We start from the raw sequence: 27,439 nt of genomic DNA, 5'->3' as shown, positions 1-27,439 counted from the left end.
TACGATGAATGTCCTTGTATATTAGGTCCATGATCTAAATAACATGCATTCAGACATTCACTACCCCAAAATCACTGCAAGGACATGGACAACTTTTCATTAAAGGACAAGTTCACCTTCCCAGACATGTGGGTTGAGTGAAAGCAGCAATATTTGTAGAACACATCAGTGAGAGTTTGAGGAAAATTGGACAATCCATTCAAAAGTAAGTTTCTGCTCAGTCACAGCTGGATGAGAAGACTACTTTAGCTTGTGATGTCACATGTGTACAACAATATAAAGAAAGAATAAAGAAAATTCAACATATTTCCATTTTTCTCGCATAAAAAAAAGAACACTCGACTTCTCTCTTTCAGAAGGCAGGGGGAATAATATTACCTTTAAAATATATGTCAGTAAAAAGTCAAAGAAAATATGTGCACTTTATTAAAAAAGTAAAGTTTAGTGAAATTCTCATTTTATTTTCCTCATATTGTTGTACGCATGTGACATCATACACTGCAGTAGTCTTCTCATTCAGCAGTGACTGCATAGATACTTTAAAAATTCATAATTTTGGAACGGATTGTCCGATGGCAACACATTTTTCACCAATGACAAAAGATAAATTTTGCACATCTATGTAATGTGGTGGTAACATGTGCCAAATTTGAAGCCAAATGCTCTAAAACTGAGAGTTAGCTGAATCTATATGTTTGTATGGTTTTTATTCAAAATATACTGTTACCATGGCAACACATTGTTCAACAATGATGAAATATGAATTCTGCGCATCTCTGTACTGTAGTGGTCACAGGTGCCAAATTTCAAGCCAAATACTCAAAGACTGAGGGAGATAACTGAATCCACATTACAATGTACTGTAAATAAATATAAAATATAAAAAATGAATCAACCCTCCCCTAGGCCACAGAACAGGCCAAAATGCCCGGCCTGGTTAGGGTTACTGTTCCTCACTTTTTACAGTCAAAACAAAAGCATTATACCAAAACAGTCATAGCCACAATAGTCGTACAGTATACTGCAACATGTCTAATTCAAATGGCTGGCTGGCTCTCCTTTGGTTTTTACAAATCATAAAAATGTTTGGTCACCTCTATTAGGGTTCTGCTTCCTGACCCAAGCATATGTTATCCTTTTGCACTTTACTTTCTCTAGCGCCAAATTTCAGAAGTTTGGTGCATCAATGGCATCAAAGTTATGTTATCATCACTTACTAAACTGGAATAATTTTCCTCTTTATATTTTATTGACAATATGTAATGATTTGCCTTACCATTGTAACCCTCTATAACTGCATCCACAATCGGTCTTGCTGTCTGGTTGTACACATCAGTCTGCTTGGCGCCTGGTGCAAACACAGTGTCAAAGGTGAATGACTTGGGTGGTTCACCCTTTGGGGCACTGGGGTTGGTAACCTGAATGGTGCCCCTCATTTCATCCATCTTGACCACCGGCTTGAAGCCCTTTTGTGTCTCCTTGGAGTTCAGGGGGCGGCACCGCACCACCACTCGTACATTGTCCTCATTCGAGTTTGGTCCACCCTGGAAGATGAAATATGATAAACACAAGAAAGGATAGCTCGAGTTATCATTATTATTGTTACTCCATTGTGTGCTGTTTATTCCGATGATTGTGTTTTATTAAGCCCTTGACTAATGCATGATTTTCTATATCATTTCCTTATATTTTGGACTTTCTTTTTGGGCAAATAAAATTAATGTTCCGGCAAGTGTTTTGCAGCGAAATTGAAAATCTGCTTGCCCAACTGGGCAAGTGGTAAAATAAAGTTATGTAGCACCCTGTTCATATCAATTAAGATATATGGAAATACCATCTTTCCTTTCTTGAAATATTTTCTTGAACATACTGTGGCAACTTTTGTGTGGGTAGGGAGCAGAGACAGTGCTGAGCTATTGACTCCCCAGAGCAGAGCAGTATTAACCCATTGAGGACGGAGTTATTTTGCTACAACACTCATTTCCCATAAACACCTGCCCGAGTATACTCGGGACTCATCCTCAACGGGTTAAGTATGTGTGACCATGCATCACATAACCAACATAATGTTGCACACACCGATTTTACACGAGGACTCAAAATAGGGGAAATTGGTCAACCTAGTCCATTATATTTTCTGAAAGAGCAATTCTTCTTCTACAAAATTCGGAAGTTTGGGATCAGAAAATGAGTGTGAAATTGTGTTTTTTATTAACACTGAATACTGTACAACAGTGTGATTGGGTATGCCTTAGAGGCCCCTTTTCATTTCTTAAATACTTTACATGCTCCTCAAGATGATGCTACTGCATTTTAAGTTGGTACACAAATAGTAAGTCATGAATAGAACGGAATGTGTCTTCTCGGCAGGGACTGGTTGAGACAAATTAAGTTGGACTGGGCCAAGATCCACGCTGTGTGTGCTACCGATGTCAACGACCTCCTCCATAGGCATGAGACCTTCTTTAGAGAGGAGCTGGGCTGCCTGCAGGGGACCGTGGCGAAGCTACATGTGGAGGCTGATGCGCAGCCTCGATTCTACAAAGCGAAAGTGGTGCCGTACGCGATGAGATCACTGGTGGAAAAGGAGCGTCAAAAACTCGAGAACAATGGCATCATCGAGGCAATACAATTATCAATGTGGGCAGCGCCCATTGTACCGGTACTAAAAGCAGATAAGAAGTCTGTGCGCATATGTGGTGATTTAAAAAAAACAGTGAATTGTGCAGCAAAGTTGGATAGATATATAATACCAAAAATTGAAGATTTGTTCGCTTCATTGAGTGGGGGACAGAAATTTTTGAAATTGGATCTGTCCCAGGCCTACAATCAAATCGTGCTTGACGAGGAATCGTGAAAATATGTGGTGATAAATACACACAAAGGCCTGTATCGTTTCAACCGGCTACCGTTTGGAGTAGCTTCAGCACTGGGAATCTTCCAGTGAGTGATGGAAAATCTTCTTTGTGACATTCCACGTGTCACTGTGTACCTCGATGACGTGTTAGTGACAGGCAAGGATGACCACGAACACCTGGCCACCCTCGATATGGTACTCAACCGGCTCGAGCAGGCTGGGCTGCGCATGAAAAAGACAAAGTGTCAATTTATGCAGCATTCTGTCGAGTACCTCGGACACGTGATCGATGAGCAGGGGTTGCACCCAACCGCGAGCAGAGTGCGAGCTATCCAAGAAGCTCGTGCTCCGGGAAATGTGACTGAGCTGCGTTCCTTCCTCGGTCTCTTGACATACTATGGGAAGTTTCTGCCCAAGCTATCGACGACGCTCGCACCCCTTCATGCCTTATTGAGAAAAGGCAGTGTGTTGAAATGGGAAGCTGATGAACAAGCAGCTTTCACGGAAGCGAAAAAGCTGCGTCTCAGCTCTCAAGTGTTGGCCCACTTCGACCCGAGCAAGGAATTAGTTGTACCCTGCGATGCGTCCCAGTATGGATAGGTGCCGTGCTCGCGCACCGCATGGACGACGGTGTGGAGAAGTCCATCGCATTTGCCTCCCGCACATTAGCCCCTGCTGAACGGAAGTACACACAGATTAAGAAGGAGGGCATGGCGTGCGTGTTTGGGGTGACGCGTTTCCACTCTTTTCTTTACGGTCGAAAGTTCACCCTCGTAACCGACCACAAGCCGCTCCTCGGTCTGTTCAATGAAAATCGACCCATTCCGGCTCAGGCATCAGCACGAATCCAATGGTGGGCCCTCACACTCGCGAGTTACGAGTACACGCTGCGTTTCAAACCGACGGCAGCCCACACCAATGCCGATGCACTCAGCCGGTTGCCACTGCCATCGACTGCATCGTCGATTCCGATGCCGGCTGAAACAGTACTCCTGATGGAAACGCTCGAGGCCTCCCTAATGTGTGTATCGCTATGTGGAAGGTGGGTGGCACGACGTCCACCAAGATATTGACGATGATTTGAAACCATTTCGGCAGTGGAGAGATGAGCTCTCCCTTCAGGATGGATGTCTGATGTGGGGAAATCGCCTCGTCATCCCCAAACAAGGGCGGCAACGCGTGCTGTCCGCACTTCATGATAGTCACCCGGGGATCGCACGAATGAAAAGCTTCGCACAAGCATTTGCATGGTGGCCGAAAATGGATAGCGACATCAAAGGCATTTCGAAAACATGTACGAGCTGCCAAGAAAATCAAGCGATGCCAGCAAAAGAGCCGCTTCACCCATGGTCATGGCCCTCGCATCCGTGGTCACGTTTGCACATCAACCATGCAGGTCCGTTTATGGGGAAATTCTACCTCATCGTGGTCAACGCCTACTCAAAGTGGATGGAGGTAGTTCCAGTTGCCATAATGAATGCGACGACTACAGTTGATAAATTGCGCAACATGTTCGCAACGCACGGCCTGCCGGATAAAATTGTGTTGGACAACGGTCCGGCATTTGTGAGCGAGGCATTTGGAGAGTTTTTGAGGAAGAATGGAATTTTGCACACGACATCGTCCCCGTACCATCCCGCATCAAATGGCCTCGCTGAACGCGCCGTGCGGAGTTTCAAAGACCGGGTGCGGAGTTTCAAAGACGTGATGGGGCGCATGACAGAGGGATCCATCGAGACTCGAATCGCGCGATTCCTCTCAAATATCGTACCACGCCCCACTCCACAACAGGCGTGTCACCATCACAGCTGCTAATGGGACGCCGGTTGACAACGGCCCTCGATCACATGATACCCGATGTCGCATCGCGCGTTCAGGACCGGCAGTTGAAACAGAAAGCCGGCCATGATCACGGCACAAAGCAGCATTAACTTCGTGGTGGGACAGGAAGTGTGTGCCAAAAACTTCTCGTCAGCTACGCCACAATGGCTGAGAGGAAAGATAGTGGACTGTGGAGGCCCCGTGTCATTCGACATCGATCTGGAAGACCATCGAGTTGTCCGTTGGCACGCAGATCACCTACAGCAGAGAACGACGAAGCATAGCGATGACCGCGTGACCAGCGACGATGCCAGGGGATTGACATCGGCCATGCTACCCCCACAGTACCGACACCCCCACCATTGCCACCGCTGGAGGTTGGACGCGAAGTAGCAAATGAACCACGAGAGGAGGAAAGTCCTGCTCTGAGAAAAACATATCCTATTCGTGACCGGCGACACCCAAGTCGATATGGGTTTCCGCTATGTCATTAAATATTAGTAGTGATAATAAACAAGACTCATGAACGGATTGGTATATTGACACACACACATACACACATGTGACTCATGGACTTATTTGTCAAGAACATTGTTCATGAGGAATTCATTATTAACGTACAAATAATGTTCATGTTAAAGCTGGTTTCTGTCTTATTTACATGTACACAAATCCAGATGAGGTGTAATTTGGTAATGTGGTGTGGCCTATACACCAGGGTGGTTCAGAACTGGATAATGTGAAGTCAGAATAATACAATTCCAGAACACTGGAACACTAACAGTGTTAAACAAAAAAAAAAAAAAAAAAAAAAAAAAAAAAACACCAAACAATACTTTTGGAGTTTCACAGTTATCATATCGGTTGTTGGGTAATGTCAGACTCCACTCACTCATTTTAAATTTCCTTTGATCATTCGTTATATTATTCTAATGTCACACTTTTCGTTGTATATACATGTATTATATTGTTCAAACATTTATTGTTTAGCCAACTTTAGATAAGTATGTACGCCTTGTACGGTGTGTAGTTACATATAATACCAATTACATTATGGATATTGCTATGTTTGTATACTGTTCAGGCTCCTATACTATTCAGGCTATTAAGTGTAGGTAGACTGTACGTGTATAACCATGTCTATAATTCGGTAACACTGCCTGAGAGCTAGGGGGGAAGGAATGTAATGTATTGCCGATATGCCCTGTAACCACATAGCAGAAATGGAAGCACATGAAATAGGGGCATAAACCCTGGGAATACTGGAGGGGGCTGACCACTGCCAGACAGCACCTGTCCCCCATATTTCATTCTGACCAGGGACCACTCCTGGCACTCATGAGGTCGAAGCCATGTGCTTCTGGTAGAAAAATATTCAGTCTGTTTCTGTACTCCATACAATTAACATGAAGGTTGGTTCAACTCCACATTATAGTAGTTTTTGTTAAGTATTTCGGTATTTTCTACATGTACAATTTAGTTGGAGATGATTTGAATATATGAAAGCATAAATCAGTTTCATGAAATCCATGATTAATTTTGAAGTTAGGCTCCAGATTTTGGTCAAATTCTAACCCTTAAAACCTTTAAAACTTTAACACGCATGTAGGTTCTATTTTTGTACGTATACAATGTACATGGGTTGGTTGTGACTCTCTCATACAAAGAACCTCAATTTAATGCTCTATCCAAGAGACAGAGTGCTTCCACTTGGTACAGTACCTGTACTGTTGTAGCTTGGTACTGTAAAAGTGGATATTTTCATGTGACTTAATTTTTCGTGCTCGGCGGGATAAGAAGAGTTTCATGTATTTTTTATTCCGCGGTATCAAGACATCAACTACAAGAACATATGGCATAAATATTCATGTGCTTTTATTTTCGCACTAATTTCTGATTGCGCGAAATGCACGAAAATTTCCACTTTTACAGTACTTGGAAGCTTCCCCTCCAAAATACTCCTGATGGAGTTTTAACTGGAGGTGTGTCGCCAAGAGTGGTCTACCTTTTTTAGCATGAGCTACTTGTAGATGAATCCATGAGTAGAGCATTTCTTAATGTCTCTACCGACGTCTTCTGTACTGTGGAAGGCTCAAATTTATTCCACTCAGCAGCTGAATGGTTAAAACCTGAATTGGCACTTACTTCTATTCGCAAGTTCTAATCTAGTGTGTTTCTGCAGAAATTGCTGCAAGTGACTTCTTCTGTCTCTAATGGGTTTTGGCTCCAGAAATCATTACAAATATCTAAAATAAAAATATTCACAATTTTAAACAAGAGACCCGGGGGTCACGCGCTCACCTGAGTATCACAAGTTCACCTTCCATCCATACAGGAAGGGGGGGGGGGGGGTAGGACCCCTGGGGCCCCCAGGTGGGGCATGGTGCCCATTTGATGGAATTGAGATTCTATCCCCCTAGGGATGCTACCTGCCAAGTTTGGTGAAAATTTGTGATAGGGTTTTCAAGAAAAAGATGAAAATTAACAATTTTGGTCCAAATTTAGGCCCCCTCGGGCCCCCCAGGTGGGGCATGGTGCCTATTTGATGGAATTGAGATTCTTTCCCCCTAGGGATGCTACCTGCCAAGTTTGGTGAAAATTTGTGATAGGGTTTTCAAGATAAAGATGAAAAGTTACAATTTCGGTCCAAATTTAGGCCTCCTGGGGCCCCCCAGGTGGGGCATGGTGCCCATTTGATGGGAATGAGATTCTTTCCCCCTAGGGATGCTACCTGCCAACTTTGGTGAAAATTCATAATGGCATTTTCAAGAGAAAGATGAAAATGTACAATTTGGGCCCCATTAGGACCCCTCCTCTGGGTCCCAAGAGGGGCACCCCTGATTCCGCCATGAACAAACTTGAAACTACAGTCATCAATGTACTAATTCATAATATTAACTTAGCTCTATCACTTGTGGTTCTAGAGAAGATGATTTTTTAAGATTCCTTAATTTGGGGGGGTGGGCCCCTCTGGGGGCCCCCCAGGTGGGGTATGGTACCCACTTGAACAAATTGAGATCCTATCCCCCTAGGGATGCTACCTGCCAAGTTTGGTGAAAATTGGTCATGAGGTTCTCAAGAAGAAGATGAAAATGTAAAAAGTTTATGCACGACAGATGACGGACGCCGGACGCCGGACGAAGAGCGATCGCAATAGCTCACTTGAGCCTTCGGCTCAGGTGAGCTAAAAAAGCATGTGAAACAATGATGCTTCCTCCGTTGTTGTAATGAGGTCCAGTCAAGGTCTTGGAGAATGGATGTAATGCTAGAGTCCCTTCTGTATGTGTTGGAGACAAATCTAGCTGCTCTCTTATGTATGTACTTGTTCAATACTTTCTAGGCCTATAGTCTTCCTTGTGCAAGGGTCCCATGCAGCCACTGCACATTCCAAATGGGGTCTAACCTAAGTCAAAGACAGCTTCTCATTAGGGCCTAACTACAAAAGCTGAACAAGGGCTGGAATTCCTTTTGGGCAATTCTGCAGTTAGGATGGACACAACATAGATAAAAGAAATGTGCCTCTTTATCTTACTCTTTAATTTAGGTATAAATTTATGCCATGGATGTTCACCAATCATTAAGGTCTTTCAAATTCAGTAGATTTTATTTTTCATATTTATTGGTTTTGCAAGATCTAAAACCATCATTTAAAATGTACATGTGGGACTGGGGATATTGAAATTCACTTAAATGCAAATTACAGTGGATTCCTTTGAAAAATTTTCCTCAAAGCTTTGCTAAGGGGTAAAAGATTAATACAATTAAATAGGAGAGAAGTCATGTGACATTTTGTCAATTACAAAAGGGTGAAATGACTTGCGGAAGTACTCCGGACAAATGTAACGTTACTAACCATGCTTTTGGGTGTCTAGTTAATAAATCATTGGTCAAACTGCTAAAAATATTTGTGTGAACATTTGTCATGATGCAATAAATGAAATTAATGCAACACTTTGTTTGAAGAAACTTGAATTTTTGCACACTTTTTGTTAGGCCCTACATTGATTTTTTTTTTTGTCATGTCCTTTTTTTGTAACATTACTAACCAGCCCTTTTAGTTGCCATAGCAATTCTAATATTTATTGGATTGTATTCATTCTTTTCTGTATCATAAACCTGAGAAGGATGAACATGGTTTTAACATGATTTTGACTTGAAATGAATAAATAGTGATTTAGTAGTAAAAATAAATATGGCCCGTTTCACGGTTTGGCGCCACTTTTTGTCAACCTAGGGGTCAAAATTTCAAGTTCTCTTTGAGAGATGGAATGTCTTGATTTTTTATTCCCAAGAATGTGAATTTAATGGAAAATGTAATGCCAGAGCTTAATTATTATTACAATATCTGATATTATGAATGGTTCTATAGGAGATGAAGGTAATTTTGCTGAAAGATAACACTATGATACCATGGACAGAGCTGACACACTATGTGTCCAACACGTAATTTGATACTGTAACATGATTAAGTGATATTTAAGCAAACTTCGTGCCAGATTTTGTGTTCTTATTTGGATTTATTGGAAAATTGTACCGTTTTGAAGGAAAAATATGGTGTGAAATGGAGTAAATGACTTCAAAAAGTTTCTCTTGTTTTACACTTCCTCATTCAGGATGTGTAATATTTCATGGAGATAATGCTTATGTTGGGGGACATACACACACCTAATATTAACATTGTGAGTGTCCAACTTTTACATTTAAAATTTCAGCTGGAGGATGTGGTGGATGTGACAAAAACAGATGTGAACGGACATTTTGCACCTTGAGCAATAAACAAAAGAAATGAGCCAAGTGATTACCCAATGAACAGTCAGCACAAGTCAGTTTACAGTAAGAAACAAATTATGTTTCACAAGAAAGCTTTTTTTTTTTTTTTTTTTTGTCAGCATAAATGATATCAGTAATATCCAACACGGTGGATGTGATATGTGAACGGAACATCAATTTCCTTATTTTGTTTTTCTGCACACCTTGCATTGCAACCAATGATTATAATGCATGCAGTACCATCAAGAATGCTGTATTCAAAGTACAAGTCACTGCTGACAAGGTTCCATGTCCTGTAAAAGTTATGAATGCCTGAAATTCCTTATAAGTGGTGGATGTGACAGATTGGAGATGTGAACGGACATTTTTACTCTTCTTCAATTTATACTTAATAGTAATAGTTGAAATCATTACTAACATTTCTATCGGCTCACATGCACTGAATGACCAAAGTATTTTTTAGGTCTTTTTGCAGACATACATGTACACTGTTAATTGTACAGTTCACTTAATTCTCTTAGAGTAAATTGGATCCAACACAGGGGATGTGATGCCAAAATTGTGAACAAAATTCCGAATTTTAATCTTTCTTTATCATAAACTGGTAACAGTAATCCCACTTGGAAGAACCACATATTGTAGAAAAACCACATTTTAGAATGCAAATCACTGCTCACAAGGGTCCACATACAGTTGTATTCTCAAGTTTCAATGTATGAATGCCTGAAACTCCTTGGTGCAGATGTGACAAAATCAAATGTGAACAGACATTTTTTTACCTTCAATTTATGTGAACTGCATATTAATAAAACAATAAATTCATCAACATAGTAATGACATCCTTACTCTTTAACCAATGAAGTCGTACATAATGTTTCTGATAGAGCAATTATGCACTCAATTTTTCTCACAGTAAATGATATCCAACATGGTGAATGTGACATTTTTATTGTGATCAAAATCCCCAATGTGCAGTTAAGTGTTTTCCCAGGGTATCGAAAAGAAAAGGTACGAGTAATGTGAGTCTTAATCTTCCCTTTCGTCCTACCTATAGTTTCTGCCTATGACAAACTTTAAAAGTGAAAACCTGGTATAAAGACCACTCCTCAATAATAATAACAAAAAATGCAGATCATGTGGTCATGACCCTGTGTACATTATGCATTGTAAGTCTACAGCACAGGTAAAAGCTACAATAACTCTCGCATATGTCACCTACCAGGATTCCACCCATAAACTTTATCATGTCAGTTAAAAATCACATTTCTAATTTGAAGCACTGCTGTTAGTATGTTAATGCACAGGGTATACATAGGCCCTACATATTGACAAAATGAAATCTTTATTTGTATAGTTTGTGTTCTGTAAAAAGAAGCATTTTCTCCTCCTCATCCATATACCACCCTTCCACCTCTCCTACATCATCACCAGGATAAGCCATTCTTTGTCAATTGAAGACCATTCATTTTTTTTTTTTGGTGGAAATAACAAACTTTATTTCCCTTTTTGCTTTATGAGTATTATTATGTATTCAGATTAAAAAATAATAATTTTAAATAATAATTTAGGGTTAACAAAACTTGTTACACCTTCAGATGAACAAACCGTCAGAATAACATGCCTTATTTCATATTTGGATTTATGAACCTTTGGAATAATGACCTTTATCTAATTCTTGGATTTACAAAGCCTCAGAAAAATAAATCCTCTCTCATTTTTTCGCTGAACGAACCTGTAAGTTAAGGGAATTTGTGTGTTTCAGAATAACAAACATTGGGAATAATGAACAACCCTAATGAGCTTTTGATAGCTGGCTATAAGATGTAATCTTGTGAAGCACATACAGCAAGTGTATTTTTTTTTTAAATCATGACAAATACTGAATAATGCTAATTGTTGTCAACAACGGGCAATTTGTCAGTCAGTTGCAATAAAAACAACTCGATACAAGGGTTTATTTATTTGCATAAATATTGACTTACCCTCTGCTAAAAAGAATTGGAAGGAGCACTGGTTGGCTGTTGGGGTTGAGGCAGTTTAGTGGATATGAATTACAATGCCTGCCTAATAATCAGGAGCTTGTTGGTTCCAGAGTTGTATGCCCATGATTTTTTATTAGGACTACAACTATAAACACTGAATAATTGGTGCTTATTGTACATCAACAAGGGGCAATTTGTCAATCAGCTCCACTTAAAAACAACTTGATGTAAGAATTCATTTATTTGAATACCAGGTAAATACACAGTATCTTCTGCACAGGATCACATACATGTACATTGTAGAACTAGCATGGGCTCTGTAGCGGAAGCTTGGTAGTCTAGTGGATATGACGCCAGTCTGGTAATCAGGAGATGGTCGATTTAAATCCAGCTTGAGTATCATATGGCCATGATTTTTTCATCACACATTTGGTTATACTCCTAAAACACTGAATAACTACGCTGATGCAAGAATTTCTTTCTAAAAATGCATTGGAAAGTGGGGTTAAACGGACCCCTTCAGTGAGATGGACCCCTTCAGTGAGATGGACCCATACCATTATCTCTGTGAATCACCTAGTTCACTGTACCTTCACTGGAAACTAAACATCAGGAGATAGCTGGTTTAAATCTGACCCAAGTTGAATGCCCATTATTTTTTGTCATGGCTACTACTAGAACACTGCATAACTGGTGCTTACTTATGTTGAAGGGCAATTTTCAATCAGTTGCAGTAAAGTGATATATAAATCAATTTAACTTTTTTTTTTCACCCCTCAATCTAAGTTAACCATTCCAATGGTTGTGGATCATTTCACACTATGTTCAGGTCTTGATGCTGCGTGAAGCATTGGGAACTAATGCTGAAAAATGCTGTGCGTTGGGGAGATATACTGTGTGTCCGTTCAGACCCCAAAATGTCACATCCACCACATATTCAATCATTTTTAAACTTATTAAATGCAGTATACAGGAGAGGTCTAATCAATGTAATTAAATAACATTTATATTCTTTTGCCTTTTTGAGATTAATTATCTGGAAAATTGATTAGAATATGTAGAACATTAGTTTTCACAGTCACAGTGACAAAATCATACTACATCCTCACTGTGAACAAGTATTCTAATGTAAAATTATAGTGAATGTGGTATAAAAGTGGGTGTGACTGTCTGATATCTAGATATCTTGGGAAAGACATGTTTTTTAAATCTAAACATATTTTGTCCCCCAAAAAATAAGTTGTCCCTAGATTTTACTTGATATTCACGGAAATGTCCGTTCACATCTTAAAATGTCACATCCACCAGGGCATTTCACATATTTTTTAAGTTTTTCAAATATTTAGTTTCATAGTATTCTCAAAATCAGTGGCATTTATAAGGTTACTAAAGAGTCTAAAATGTTGCAACTGATTGACAAATTGCCCTACATCGACGTAAATAAGCACTGAATTGATCAGTGTTTTTTAGTAGTAGCCATGATAAAAAATCATGGGCGTACATACTCGAGCAGGATTCGAACCTAAGACCTCCTGATCACCGGACAGGCGTCATCTCCACTAGACCACCGAGCTTTCGCCCGACAGCAAGTGTTGGTTCTAATCCTTATAGCATGCAGCGGGTACTGCTTTGTTATTCAAATTCATGAATTTCTTCCGTCGAGATGTTTTCATTGCAACTGATTGACAAATTGCCCTACATCGACGTAAATCAATTCAGTGCTTATTTACGTCGATGTAGGGCAATTTGTCAATCAGTTGCAATGAAAACATCTCGACGGAAGAAATTCATGAATTTGAATAACAAAGCAGTACCCGCTGCATGCTATAAGGATTAGAACCAACACTTGCTGTCGGGCGAAAGCTCGGTGGTCTAGTGGAGATGACGCCTGTCCGGTGATCAGGAGGTCGTAGGTTCGAATCCTGCTCGAGTATGTACGCCCATGATTTTTTATCATGGCTACTACTAAAAAACACTGATCAATTCAGTGCTTATTTACGTCGATGTAGGGCAATTTGTCAATCAGTTGCAATGAAAACATCTCGACGGAAGAAATTCATGAATTTGAATAACAAAGCAGTACCCGCTGCATGCTATAAGGATTAGAACCAACACTTGCTGTCGGGCGAAAGCTCGGTGGTCTAGTGGAGATGACGCCTGTCCGGTGATCAGGAGGTCGTAGGTTCGAATCCTGCTCGAGTATGTACGCCCATGATTTTTTATCATGGCTACTACTAAAAAACACTGATCAATTCAGTGCTTATTTACGTCGATGTAGGGCAATTTGTCAATCAGTTGCAATGAAAACATCTCGACGGAAGAAATTCATGAATTTGAATAGTCTAAAATGTGTTGAGATTTAAAGTTAATTGGACCAGTATTTACTGAGATGCACACCAAAATGTGTTTCTGACAAGAAAGGCTGGAGGATGTGACATGTGTGAACGGACACCATGTTTTGTGAAATAAAAAAAGCATTTGAATTTCAAATCCTAAATTGTTTCAGAGGGATAGCCACCCAACTGTGTATCATTGATTTATGCAAAAATTTTAGAAATAATCTAAACCATTAAAAAGTTATAGATTTATAAAATCTTGGTGGATGTGACAAAAATGTGAACGGACATTTAAATTTTGTTTTCAAATTACGGTCATTTCATCAGATGGAACTGAAGCACAAACAAACTTTCTACAGTCACTCATACAAAGCTATACTTTACTTTTACATTATTTTCCTGAGACTTGCCTTTGTTTTCTTACTTACACAACCCATATAAGCAGATGATTAAATGTGAACGGACAATGTCACATCCACCAAGAGAATTTTGGGGTGGAAAAAATGTAACAAAAAGGAGTTCAAACTTTTTAACTCTGATATGATTCATTATGGCTACTCATACACTTAACATAGATATGTTCACTTAACTCATAGCTAGATATGATACAGAATGGCAAAGTTTGCAAAAAAGGGATGTTTGCCAGGTTGACACACAGTGGGTCCAATTTGGGCACATCTTGCCTCACTGTGAGCAAATGCTTTGGAGTTGCATTTTCGTTAACATTTCATGAATCTACTCTTATTCTGTGTAGTAGACTGAAAACTGAAAAAAATGAAAAGTGGCGCCTAACCGTGAAACGGGCCACATCTACATTTGTTTAAATGTAACATTACTAACTGCGGAATTGCCCTTTTGATGACATTGAGTACCCTTTTGGCTCTGGCTGTGATATAATCATTCTGTGTGTCTGTTCCAGCGTAAGTCTTGCTGAAGGTGAATTCCTATATACTGGACGTGGCTTACTCCTCCACTTCTGTTTCGAGCATGGCTACAACCACACAAGTGTGGCTGCTATGGTAAAGACACACGTGTGAGGTTGTATACACCGCCAATACAAGATGACGTCATGATTGACTGATCATGTTGAATGGGGGAAATTTTGTACAAGTCAGTATTAAAGACAAAGAAACTGTAAAAATTTCATTTGGAATGGGCAAATACATCGTACACTAACTCAACTGTAACATTAGTCATGGAGAAAAACGGCGCAGAAATTTGTACAGAAATATTATAGAGGGTCTATATAAAATAAACAAGAATAAACAAAGTCAAAAAATCCAGTCCGAATACAATAAGTGATATGCATCACCTAGACCCAACAGTTAGGCCTAATTACAAATATTTAGAATCTAGTAAACCAAGCAGGTCGTAAACCCTGCGGGGACTGCATGCATCTGCATCATGCCTACAAAGTGTACCTCGCCAGCATCAAATCTCTGCGCGCTGCATCTCTAGTCTAGCTCGCAAGGCATAATTTACCATTTGCAAATGAAACAAAAACCCAACATTAGAACTTTAGTGATTTGAAATAGTTCCAAAATGTGGGTTTGGGATAGAAACAACCACTGTGAATATCCGTGGTATCCGTAACAGTAGGACCGTATAATCAATGTTAAGTATTGTTAAATGCCTACACAAAATGTGAACAATATCTAGGTCTAGTTATATTTGATTCAAATTCATAATAAAAATAAATTATACAGTATGATGCTTTGTGATACAACAGACCTACACAAACGCATCAAATGTGATATCTTGAAAAATCTTGAAATAAGGTAAACACTAGTACAGATACAGGACCTTCAAACAAGCGCGCTCGTCTAAGCAAGCACGTCTAAGCAAGCGGTAGCAACACAAGGTTTCTGGTGCGGAGGTAACAACATGCAGGATGTAGTTCTAGGTTCCCCACGAATAGCTACTAAAATGATACTAGAATGTAGTAGATATAGTACGTGTACCTGTTTCTGTCTCACCACTGTAGACAACCGACACTACGATAATAATAATAATAATAATAATAGTGAGACTCTTATAAAGCGCTCATTTCTACCTAAAAAAGATACTCAAGGCGCTATACATAGAACAGAGTACATATTGATTATTGTGTCACGTTACAACAGTATCACAGAAAATGATAAGACAATAAACCAACAAACAATATATACGTACACATACAAGTATGGTCAATTTATATTGAAAATGTAGGTCTTGAGATTCTTTTTGAAATCATCAATGGCAGATGCTTCTCTAAGAGATTTTGGTAGGCCATTCCGTAGTTTTGGGCCCATATATGAAAAAGCCCGATCCCCCCCCCCCCCCCCCCCCCCAATTATGCTTGGTTTGAGGTACCTGTAATTTTAGCAAGTTTGATGAACGGAGATTACGTGGTGGTTGGTGAAGATGACGAGAATTTTGAAAGTAGACATGGGCAAATTTGTGCAATGTACGGTAAACAAGAAGAAGAATCTTGAAGTTAATACGTTTTTCTACAGGAAGCCAGTGTAGGGACAGAAATATTGGGGTAGTATGCACAGTTTTCTTCGTGAAAGTAAGTAATCAAGCGGCACAATTCTGAAGACGTTGCAGTTTACTGAGTTCTTTTTGTGGAAGGCTGCAAAACAGAGAATTGCAGAAATCTAGAGGAGACGAAATAAGAGCATGCATCAGTTTTTCTGATCTAGTTAAATATCTCTGAATTGAGCCCAGGTTACGCAAATGAAATCTTACAGCTTGGGATGTATAGTTGGGGCACCACCTATCGGCAGGGCACATTCCCAGCGTATCATGGCTGTTTGCGTATAGAACGAAAAGGTACGCGCGGGATTAAGTGTCATTAGCTATAAAGACAATAAAAACGAAGAAACGAAAATCAAACTCAAACAAACCAAGCTAAAAATTACACATCCGCTCAGCTCGACGCATGGCTGTGAAATTCACGTGTATTACCTATATGCCGTGAAATTCACGTGTTATACCTATGGAGGGGAGGGGGTGCCGATCGCAAGGTACCCTTTTTAGCTGCGCGAAGAAAACGGAACGCACGCACTAAAATTGCGCTATTTTAAAACGGAGATTCATAATCAACGAGACGGTCACGACATTCAAAACTGCAGTATTTATGGCATATTTGAGGTAAGAATTAGGCGAATTTATGTTATATTTTTAGAATAAACAAGCTACAGATCCTTAGGGTGACGATAGGTGGTACCCCCAACCCTACATATGAAATGTGGTCTTTGAATGTCAGATTTGCATCATAAACAACACCAAGATTACGAACTTTGTTCGAAGGCTTGATATTATTCTTGCCAATTTAATGTATCAGAATTCACATTCTAGTAATAGACAACATCTGTTTGGATCCTATCATAATAAATTCTGACTTACTGTCATTAAATTTGAGACCATTTCTTTCCATCCATGCCTTAACATCATCAATAGACAATAGGCCCTAGGGCCTACATAATTCTGAAATCGTTTTACATCTTCAGAGAGTTCAGTCCTGGTTGGTGAAAAAGATACAAATATATGAATATCATCTGCATAACAGTGATACTGAATGTCGTGTCTTTCAAAAATGTGTCTAGGCCTAATCCTTGAAAGATATAGATCTAACGTTTAGTTAGGGCCTAGATCTAACGTTAATGTTATATTAGAGAAAATAGAAGTGGTCCAACTACAGACCCTTGCGGGACACCGCAAGTAAGTGCAGCCGGATCAGAGTTAGAAATCTACTATCATTGATCTTAACATATTGTGAACGGCTGCAGCCCAAAATAATTTAGACCCCTAAAACCCAGGATAGCCGGTAATAAGATTGAAACCACTCTAATGCAAGTCCTGTGACACCAACAGATCTAAGAGTCTGGGTGAGAATTAGCCCGACCAGACCCCGTGAGCTAAGCTAGCACGGGACTTATGCACTTGTCAATTGAAGTCCCGGCCCATGGGTACCCGGGGATGGCCGGGACTTGCAACCAAGTTGGGCGGGGATTTCAGCATTTTTTTCGCCCGGGTGGGTCGGGAATAGACCGGGCTTTGTAGGGGGAAATTCACTTAATTTGCCCCGGTGGGCCGGGGATGTACCGGGGTGTTGTCGGGGGAAATTCAATTATTTTGCCCCGGTGGGTCGGGAATGGACCGGGGTTCGTCGGGGGAGATTCACTTATTTTGCCCCGGTGGGTGTAGTGGGGGGGCGCAGGGGATTCTTGGTTCAAATTTTTCCAAAAGCACCAAAAATTGGCACACATGTAGCCCAAACCATACTTTTTCGATTTTTGATGGGCGCCAAGAAGGGCGCCCTCTGGGGCGGCCATATTGGCAAAATCCAATATGGCCACCAGATAGGTTTAAAGGTCACTTGCATTTGAAAACAATGAAGAGTTACAATCATTTTAAAAGTCAGGTTAAGACGTTTTCTGGGTCAAAGAATTCGAATCTGAAATTGTTTTTATGGTCTGAAGTCAATTTTTCCTTATAAGGTCACCTTAAGGTCATTTAGGGGTCAAGCCATTGTATTCATAACAGTTTATTGAAAAACATGGCTTGCCCATGCATAGACAATATTCCAGGAATGCCAGCCTTAGTAATAGAATTGCAGTTGTCGACAGCTGAAAAAAGGCGTATTTCTTGTGAAGGGCGCCCTCCGGGGAGGCATATTTGCAAAATCCAATATGGCTGCCACCTACGTTTAAAGGCCAGTATTCAAAACCTTTAAAGTGTTACAATAATTTGAAAAATCAGTTTTAGAGGTTTTATGGGTCAAGGAATTCGATTCTGAAGTTGTTTTTATGGTCTGATGTCAACTTTTCCTTATAAGGTCTCCCTAAAGGTTCTTATAAGGTCTCCCTATGGAATATCATAGTTCATGTCACAATAATTCCATTAATTATTTGTACATTACAGGCGCTAAGAAGAAATGTCCTCACCGACTGGTCATATTTGCGGAATTCAATATATTTGCATTTGCTTTAATGACAGCCAAAAGAGCTAGTTAGAATTATGGGTAATGCCCTTTTAAAGAGTTTTCAAGATTTGATTATTGGATTATCATTTTCATCTTCATCTGCAAGGAATGCAATTAAAACATACATATATGAGAAATAGAATCCTATTGCTACCGAATATATTAATAGTTTAGCAATGGGGGGGGGGGGGGGGGACTACTCTCTACATTGTATATTACCAGCGTCATTGACGTTGCCACTAAAAAGAGAAGTGTTTTTATTTCTCTGTTGCAGTTCAGGGATCCTCAATCACAATAGATATTCATAATTCAGATTTAAATTCAATGGAATGATAACTATGAAGATCACTCCTAATCTGGATGAAAAAAGAAAAAAAAACTGTCGTGTTTACGAGAGTTTTTAGTACATCAGGTTGGCATCAATTTTCTATTTTCGAACTTGTGTATCAAAGTTCGATTCTAAAGTCCTTATAGGAATTTTTATGTGCCTCCACAGCTAAATATGCCGTTCAGAGAGCATGACGGTCCTGGTGACGCCATGTAGGGAACAAGCATATTTCACAGTATAGTACGACTTTCATGACACCTTCTAGGGTCTATTAGATTCTATCCAAAGTGCTAGGACGCAAATTGGTATGATATCACAAGACTTTATAAGTTGGTATCTCGTTGGTCTGAACACTATTATATAGGTTGCAACTCTACTCTCCGCAACATCTCTACGACGCACGTCTCCTGGAGACGAGCCCAATCTCCAGGATTCGCAGGAGAATCGAACATTTTCGATTTTTGCAGAGACTATTTCCGTCTTCCAGCTTGTCTCCGAGACGTCTCTGCGAAGTCTCCATCACTGTGGCCATGTCGTGGGGACTAAATTTGTCTGCAACATCTTCGAGATGTCCCCGCATCTTGTGGAGACCGTAATAACAAAATGGCGACGAAAGGGAGAAGTCGCTGAGAAAAGACGTCTCTGATAAGTCCCTGCGACTGGAAAAGCCGTGCCAACATCCCCGTGACTTCCAAACAAATAAGTTGTCCCTTTGTTTGAAGACGTCTTGGACGCCGCCCTGGAAATTGCATTAGTTGTGATAGCGAAAATAATTTCTTCGAGACGCTTGCATTGCGACAATGTCTCCTCCCGTCAGATAGGCCCTCAATCCCCTCCCTCCCCCCCCCCTTTTTTTAATTTTCCAGCATATCAAACTACTGACCATGGCTCGTCTGACACCTGCTCTACATTGTGCATTTTCACCTTCATTCATTCATCCATTCATTCATTCATTCGTTTCATTCTTTTTTTTTTCATTTCCATGTTTTCCACCTCCCAATGCATGCCTTGAAACAGCTGTGGCGCAGAAGAATGAAATTTGGTACTGACTGAAGCATTGCGGAGGGTGGCTGATAATTGCCATGTACCTGTGCCATCTTTCCTCCAGCTCCACTCCCCGAAGTCAGGGATCACATCATGTTCCATGCTGTCATGATTCCAATAGAAACTCACTTGCAGCAGCACTCAGATCTTCGAAATGTTGATACAGCGCCGCTTGAGCAGATAGGGTATAGTTTCTGATGATCTGCTCCCACGTTATGACGAGATGATGCCTACCCTCGTTGACGTCGGCTGCCCCATAAACCTTGTTGCTCATCAGTTCTTGCTGGACATGAGCACGATTATTAAAGTAGTTAATGTGTTAGTGAGCTCTGGTTTGCTGACCCATACTACTTAGGCATTTTGCATGCCACACCAAAGCAAGTCTGAAGTAATGTCGCACCCTGTCAGTGTGTGACGTTGGGCTCTGGAAGAGAGGTATGCTGTACGTACAGGAAAGAGCTGAAAAGGCCTTTATCATTTCAATACTATGACCCACCCGTAAGTCCCTCAGATCAAAGGGATTAAAAAAGCACACTACCGAAAATGTGATGTTATGCTCATCCGTGCGATTGTATACTGTTTTCAGAAAATGCTTTCAGAAAACATGTCATCCTTTGTAAGGATACTTTGCGGAGATCGCATCTAAGTTGTTGGAAAGCTGAAGGGTTGTGAGATCACAATTCCTGTTGGATATTTCCGTCTCGAATCAGGTGCTCAGGATGAGTTGTCCGTTCCATTTATTCTTGGATATCTGTGCGCTGATAAATGAGGTCAGTTCTTTATTTTTCAATCTTAATTTTCAGCAAGCTGCTACGCTCTTCCAATCATAATTTGAGATTTGAGTGGTGCCATCACCATCTCTTGTCAGAGGACTGCACAGTGTTGCTGTGCAAAAATGTTAAGATTATTTTCTTCAGGATCAGTATCCCATGCAACATCAATAGGTGTTCAGTTTCCCTATAGTCATTTGCACTTTCAGTAAAGAAACGGTTTCGTTCGATAAAAAGAGAATAAAAAAAAAAGATAAGAAAAAACCTTCAGCTGAATTGTCTTCACCTACTCTGATAAGATACTGCCATTAAAGGACTTTAATGATCAGATTTAGTTTACTGTCCGTAGAAAACTGGTCTGACCTGGATTGAGGAACTCGATTCCCTGGAAGCTTCGGCCATTGCTTCCTTCACTGAAGAAGCAGACGCTGTCTTGTCAAGGAGAGCAGGCATACACCAATTTCAGCAGGAGGAGAATCATATCGCTTGCCAGCTGGAAAGTTATATAATTGACCATGAAAGGTGACGAGGTGGCTCAGTCGGTAGCATATGGCTTGCGGTCTAGGGACTTCGAATCCCACTTATCTCAAGTCTAGCTAAGCAATGGTGTGTGTTGTCATACCGCCCCCTCTAGTAGAGGCACAACACTTTGCACCTCATCACTTGGATATAAAAAGTGGAAGTCCCTTGTATGAAAGAATCACAAACCCAGAAACATGAAAAGATCCCGAATCGGCATTCCGTTATCGGAAAACTCAAGGTGCATAAACCGGTAAAGTGGTCCACCCCAAGTACACATACAACTGGCCAGCTTTACAAACAGACCATCTAGTTGCATACGTGCTATCCAGCTATCTCGTCAGAAGGAAAAGTGAAGACAAAATAAGATTAGGTGTGTTTACTACCCTCTTTGCCATTGCACCCTGATTCAGCACCTTGGAATAGGATGGCAGCCGTATTTAAGCATATGTATGTATATATATATATATATATATATATATATATATCTTCATACAAAGAAAGGGAAAACTGACCAGAAACAAATGATAAATAGCGAAACTTTGAGCAAAGAAAATGAGAAAAGAAAACGAAACCGATGGAAACCCATTTTCTGTGCTCAAAGTTTTCACTATATATACATATATATATATATATTATATATGTAATGTTTCATTTATTTGTCATAACCATTATTGATATGTAGGGGGATGGAACATCGCTCTTGACCCTAATTGATCATTGAAGAAGTATGGAAGAAAAGACAAATGGGACAAAATAGTTGTACCAGTAAATTCCAGTTGAATGCTCACAGACGCCATTTCCAAAAATGCCCGAAATGCCTGATTTGACCCTTATTTGACCTTGAAAGTGACCTTGAGAGGTGATTAGTGACCTTGAATTGCAGAAGTGACATTTAGAATCACATTCTCTAACCTCGTAAACCCTTCCACATAGGATTCATTACTTTGATCAACCTTTTCAATTTGTAACTGCAGTTGACCTTTAACCCGGATGGCGGCCATATTGGATTTCACCAATATGGCGGCCCCAAGGGTTTTTAGTCTTGGCGCCCATCAAAAATCGAAAGAGTATGGTACAAGGGACCTATGAGCCAAATTTGGTGCTTTTGGAAGAATTTGAACCAAACAGCCCATTTTGAGCCCTTAGGCCCCCAACTAGTGGGGAATAAACCGGGGTTTGTAGGGGGAAATTCGCTCCAACCAAATGGCAGGCATTTGGGGCGGGAATTTTGGCCGGGATTGAGCCAGATTTTGCTTGAGAGTTGATTATGACTTGTACCATTTCCAGTACGGTAATGTGACCATAAATTATTTCGCTTGACTAGCAATTCCCCGCTATTGAGGACTCCATAACGTTGCCCAAAAGTTGCGTACACGCACGAATCACGTAAAGAGCCTAGCGCGAAACATGCGCGATTTGCGCATTTCATGAATTTTTCTGACGTGGAACCTTCGATCATATTGTCCGGGACGTGGATGTGCGCCGGATCGGCGCTTTACGCGATTCCACGCGGGCGGGCTCGGTCACACTGCCCAAAAGTTGCGTAATCGCATAAATCACGTACCGGTAACTAAGAAATTTGATTTTGTGTGCTTGTCCGTCGAGAATTTTTACCATTTTCGCTGATTTACGCAATGAAAAATCACCGATGAATTGCGCAAGAACTACGGAAAGATCACGCAAAAATATAGCGCCACAATCATACGTGAGTTGTTACTAATGATTGTTAGTGATACATTAGTGATTCCTCGATCAGTATTTCGTGAGTATTTACCGTGTTCTGTTAGAGATACATAGGCCTACGCCAATATTTTTTTTTTTCAGTGATTTTCAGTGATACGTAGGTGTTTCAAGCGCGAAACAGGCGTCATTATTTATAGTCTGCTTTTTTGTCAGTGGAGAGTCGTTGGTGAACGCGATAGCGGCAACATTTTTGCGAACAATCGCTGATATTCCACGCATATTTCGCGCATTGTTCGCGTAAGAACCACGCAAACCACGCAAAAATTACGTAAAACAGCGCAATACTGCGTAAAATTTTTACGCGAAGCTGAGTTCAAAACCAAATTTCTTGCGTGATTCACGCAATCTTACGCGACTTTTGGGCAGTGTGACCGGGCCTTGAGGGTCGGGACTTGGCCGGGGATTTCTACACAAATATGCCTGACTTGTCGGGGACTTGGCCGGGGATTTCTGCACAAATATTGCCCGGACTGTCGGGGAATTGGCCGGGGATTTCAACTTCAATTTTGCCCGGCCTGCCGGGGACTTAGCGGGGGATTTCCGTGAAAATTTTGCCCGACCTGTCGGAGACTTGGCCGGGACTTGGCCGGGTAGTGCATAGTGTAACTCCCAAAATTGCAAGTGGGATGCAAGTCCCGGCCATCCCCGGGTACCCATGCTGGGCCGGGACTAACTACACGCAGCCGCTGTCGCGAATCGCAGTGTCTGGTCAGGCTAGGCCGGGACTACAATTGACAAGTGCATTACACTTGTGTACAGCGACAGGGCTGTGTCTAGTTAGGCATGTTAGGTGAGAATGGAATGGTTCACAGTATCAAAAGCTGCCGACATATCAAATAAAAGTACAACTGCAGTGATATTCCCAGCATCCATCTGTCTCAAACATTGATCAGTTAGTGGTTAGGTCAGTAAACGAGTATGGAGTAAGTAATGACGTCTCTACACTATGATCTCAGTAAGTCTAGAACTAGTTCTATAGTATAAGATGCAAAGATTAGTTAACATTAAATTACCGGCATAGTTCTTGTGTACTAGGATGCCCGTTGGCTCACTTGCACATGAAGATGAAAATTCGTAACAAAATTGGTGACAACATCGATCCCAGACCAGTCCGGTCCAGTCCTCACATACGGCTACGGTACGGTCACTGCCGGTACGGCCTATAATGCCATGGTATTCGAGTTGACAGAGCTAGACAAGCGATCGATCGCGGTCTGTCTGTCACTTCGATCTTTGGTTGTATTAAACGTAGGGGGCAGCAAACACACCCCCTTGGGCAGCCCCCCACAAAGTTCGGTGAGCCCCCCCCCCCCCTTGTTGGCCCCCCCGCTAGCGATTTTTTTTTCCGTAACCCTAACGCGTCGAAATTGCCAATTGTGTCACTTGAGCAAAGACTATCAGTGTACTGGCTGGTTTTGTACGCATGCGCTTGGACTTCGGCATACTGTACTGCTATACAGTATGTACACACTAGATACCAGTGGCATGGGTCGTCTGCTAACACAGAATCAGATTCGAATGTGAATGGCACGCCCTTCAAACATAACAACGTGTGTGTGTGTGTGTGTGTGAGTGTGTGTGCGTGTGTGTGTGTGCGTGTGTGTGTGTGTGTGTTCAAAACATACTGTACTGCTATACAGTATGTACACTAGATACCAGTGGCATGGTCTTCTGCTAACACAGAATCAGATTCGAATGTGAATGGCACGCCCTTCAAACATAACAACGTGTGTGTGTGTGTGTGTGTGTGTGTGTGCGTGTGTGTGTGTATGTGTGCGTGTGTGTGTGTGTGTGTGTTTAAAAAAGAAGGTGATTCAGCAGCACAAGTGTTTGCGTGAAGGCAGATATGGATTGGCTCGAAGTTACTAAGTAATCAGAAAGCATTTTTCTGAGATATTCATGCAGAATTCTATGTCAAGTAATACGCACAGTATGATTTGTATATATAGACCTATATTGTACTATGTGTTAAGAAAAATATGATTTAGAAGCACAAGAGATAAGAATTCAGCTGCTTATTTTTGTTCAAATTATTGTAAACATGGGCCTGATAATAATAAAGAATATCATTAAAAAAAAAAGTTTTTTGGTGTATTATTCTTTTCGCACTGCAAGTATACACTCAACAGTACCACGTTCCCATTAATCGAAGTTTCAGAGGAAACTGAGAAGTGAGGACACAAGTCGTACATGGTAAATTGGAGCTTTATTCGAAGATGCTTCACGTGAGCAAGCCGTTTAGCAAGTCATTTTACAAAACTCAGCACTCAGTATATCATGTACAACATAAGCAGGGAGGTGACTCACCTTGCTGGTATATTAGCAGGGAGGTGAGACTAAAAAATTCTCTCACCTCCTTGGTACACGTGAGGGTGCCTTTTTTGATAAAAGTTACAAATCACTGGTCACTTTCACTGACAGCGATCACTTGTGTTCAGATTATTTATGGGCTGCCTTACGCGGCAGCCTCAAAAGTGGAGTGAGCGTCAGGTGGTGTCCGTTGACAAGCCACGAATATTTTATTTTTTTTTGGGGGGGGGGTAGGATAACAGTGCTGCATGATATAATGATGTGTACATAGGCCGTGAGGGAAAAGAAATTTCATTTCAATTCAATTCAATTCGATTTTATTGTCCGTTTCTGGAAATTTGTTTTGTTAGCATGCATATGCCCTACAAGTTACATCGATACATACATATACAGAGCACACGTTTAACATGGATACATGATAAACACACAAGAGATATACAGCAATACAATGTCAATGTCATTGTCAGAAATACATAACGTTAAAGAAATATTAATCTGTATAAATCAACGTTATGTTGGGTGTGGTGTGCATTAACATACACAAATGTGTAAATATGTATCAGATTTATAATAACTATATAAAACTTTTAAACAATATAAATTAATACAACTTTATGTCTAAATAAGTGATTGTATATATAAAAAAAAAAAAACTTACGGGAAGGCTATTGTATATACGTGCGTGTGTGTGCGTGTATGTGCATATGTGTGTGAACGTACAAAAATGCAAGTCGATGTTTTTGACAAAACCGTATAATACATCCATACGACTGTTCTTTTGTTTTTGTTTTACAACAGCTAAGATACTGTATGATATAGTAATTTGCTAGTCAAGTGTTAGGATGGCGTTAACAGCTTTATAGGATCGAATTTGTATAACATCAAAAATCTACGGTATAAAGATGTTAAAAGCAATGACAGTATTCAGTGAAACATTGTGCCAACATCCATGTGACGTTATGAATGGTTAGTCCAGCGTGGCACGACATAACTATGTGCATGTATAAGGTTGAGCCAACATTGGTTCGAAACCAAGATGTTGACTCCACTAGGCATTAATCACTTACACAGTGTTCAAAAATTCATTCTGCCCCCTCCCCCGCAGAAAAGTGGTGTTTTGATGTGCTCGTCATTGCACTTAATTTATAAAGAGTATTTTGATAATTTTCTCCTTCGTAGACATTTGTAAAGATATCATTGAGAAATTTATTTGAAATGTATTTTCCATGATGTTTTGATGAAGTAATAGAACTGACGTCACAAAGGTTATTTGTAAAATATTTGGAGTGATTACTATAGAGGGTGAATTTAGAATGGAATACAAACATGTATTTTAAAGGTCCTATTTACCGTTGAGAACAGTGATTTAAAAATGTTCAAGATATCACTTTTGATGCATATTATGTGTAGGTCATTTCGTTGTATCACAAAACATTCTACCATATAAAACGTTTTCAATAAAGCATGAAATATAAGGAGATATCACATTTGTCTCACTAAACCATAACTGTAGACGGTTTAATCTGGAAACATTTTTATTATAACTACTGAACACATTTTGTATATATCTAAAAATACATAACATCGATGATGATGGTACAAATATTTACATTGGTTGTTTCTATCCCTAACGCACATTTAAGAACTATTTTGAAGCACCAATGCTGGGTTTTTATTTCATATGCAAAAGGTAAATGATGCCTTTACGTTAGAATATGAAATTTTGCATACATGTACTTTCTTTTCTATTCTCTTGTATAGGAAGTCGATAGATTGCCTAATTTTCTTGATCGATTATAATTTGTTGAAAATTAGAATGATACCTTTCTTAAGAAAGTTTTCCTCAAACTTTAACCAATCATATTTTCTTATTTGCCAAGGGTTTTTTTTATTTTTTTTTATTTTTTTTTAAGAAGTTATCTTTAGTTTGGACTTCCCCTTACCTTAGGTTTCAAACACAGACCTGTAAATTCATCTATGTCAACGT

General features: G+C 40.3%; 1 protein-coding gene across 1 annotated transcript in view; it reads right to left on the bottom strand.

The window, feature by feature from the left end:
- Positions 1 to 24,256, bottom strand: part of LOC140234644 (kinesin-II 85 kDa subunit) — a 64,618-nt gene extending 40,362 nt beyond the window's left edge. The window contains exons 1-2 of the mRNA XM_072314677.1: positions 24,156 to 24,256; positions 1,277 to 1,544 (exon numbers count right to left, since the gene is read on the bottom strand). Coding sequence (XP_072170778.1) covers positions 1,277 to 1,544; positions 24,156 to 24,161 — 274 coding nt within the window. The 5' untranslated portion in view covers positions 24,162 to 24,256. The remainder of the gene's footprint in view (positions 1 to 1,276; positions 1,545 to 24,155) is intronic.
- Positions 24,257 to 27,439: the final 3,183 nt, after the last annotated feature.

Source organism: Diadema setosum, chromosome 11 (assembly GCF_964275005.1).
Source record: "Diadema setosum chromosome 11, eeDiaSeto1, whole genome shotgun sequence".
NCBI lineage: Eukaryota > Metazoa > Echinodermata > Echinoidea > Diadematoida > Diadematidae > Diadema > Diadema setosum.
The sequence above is the reverse complement of the archived record's forward strand: the minus strand, read 5'-3'. Positions and strand labels throughout refer to the sequence as shown.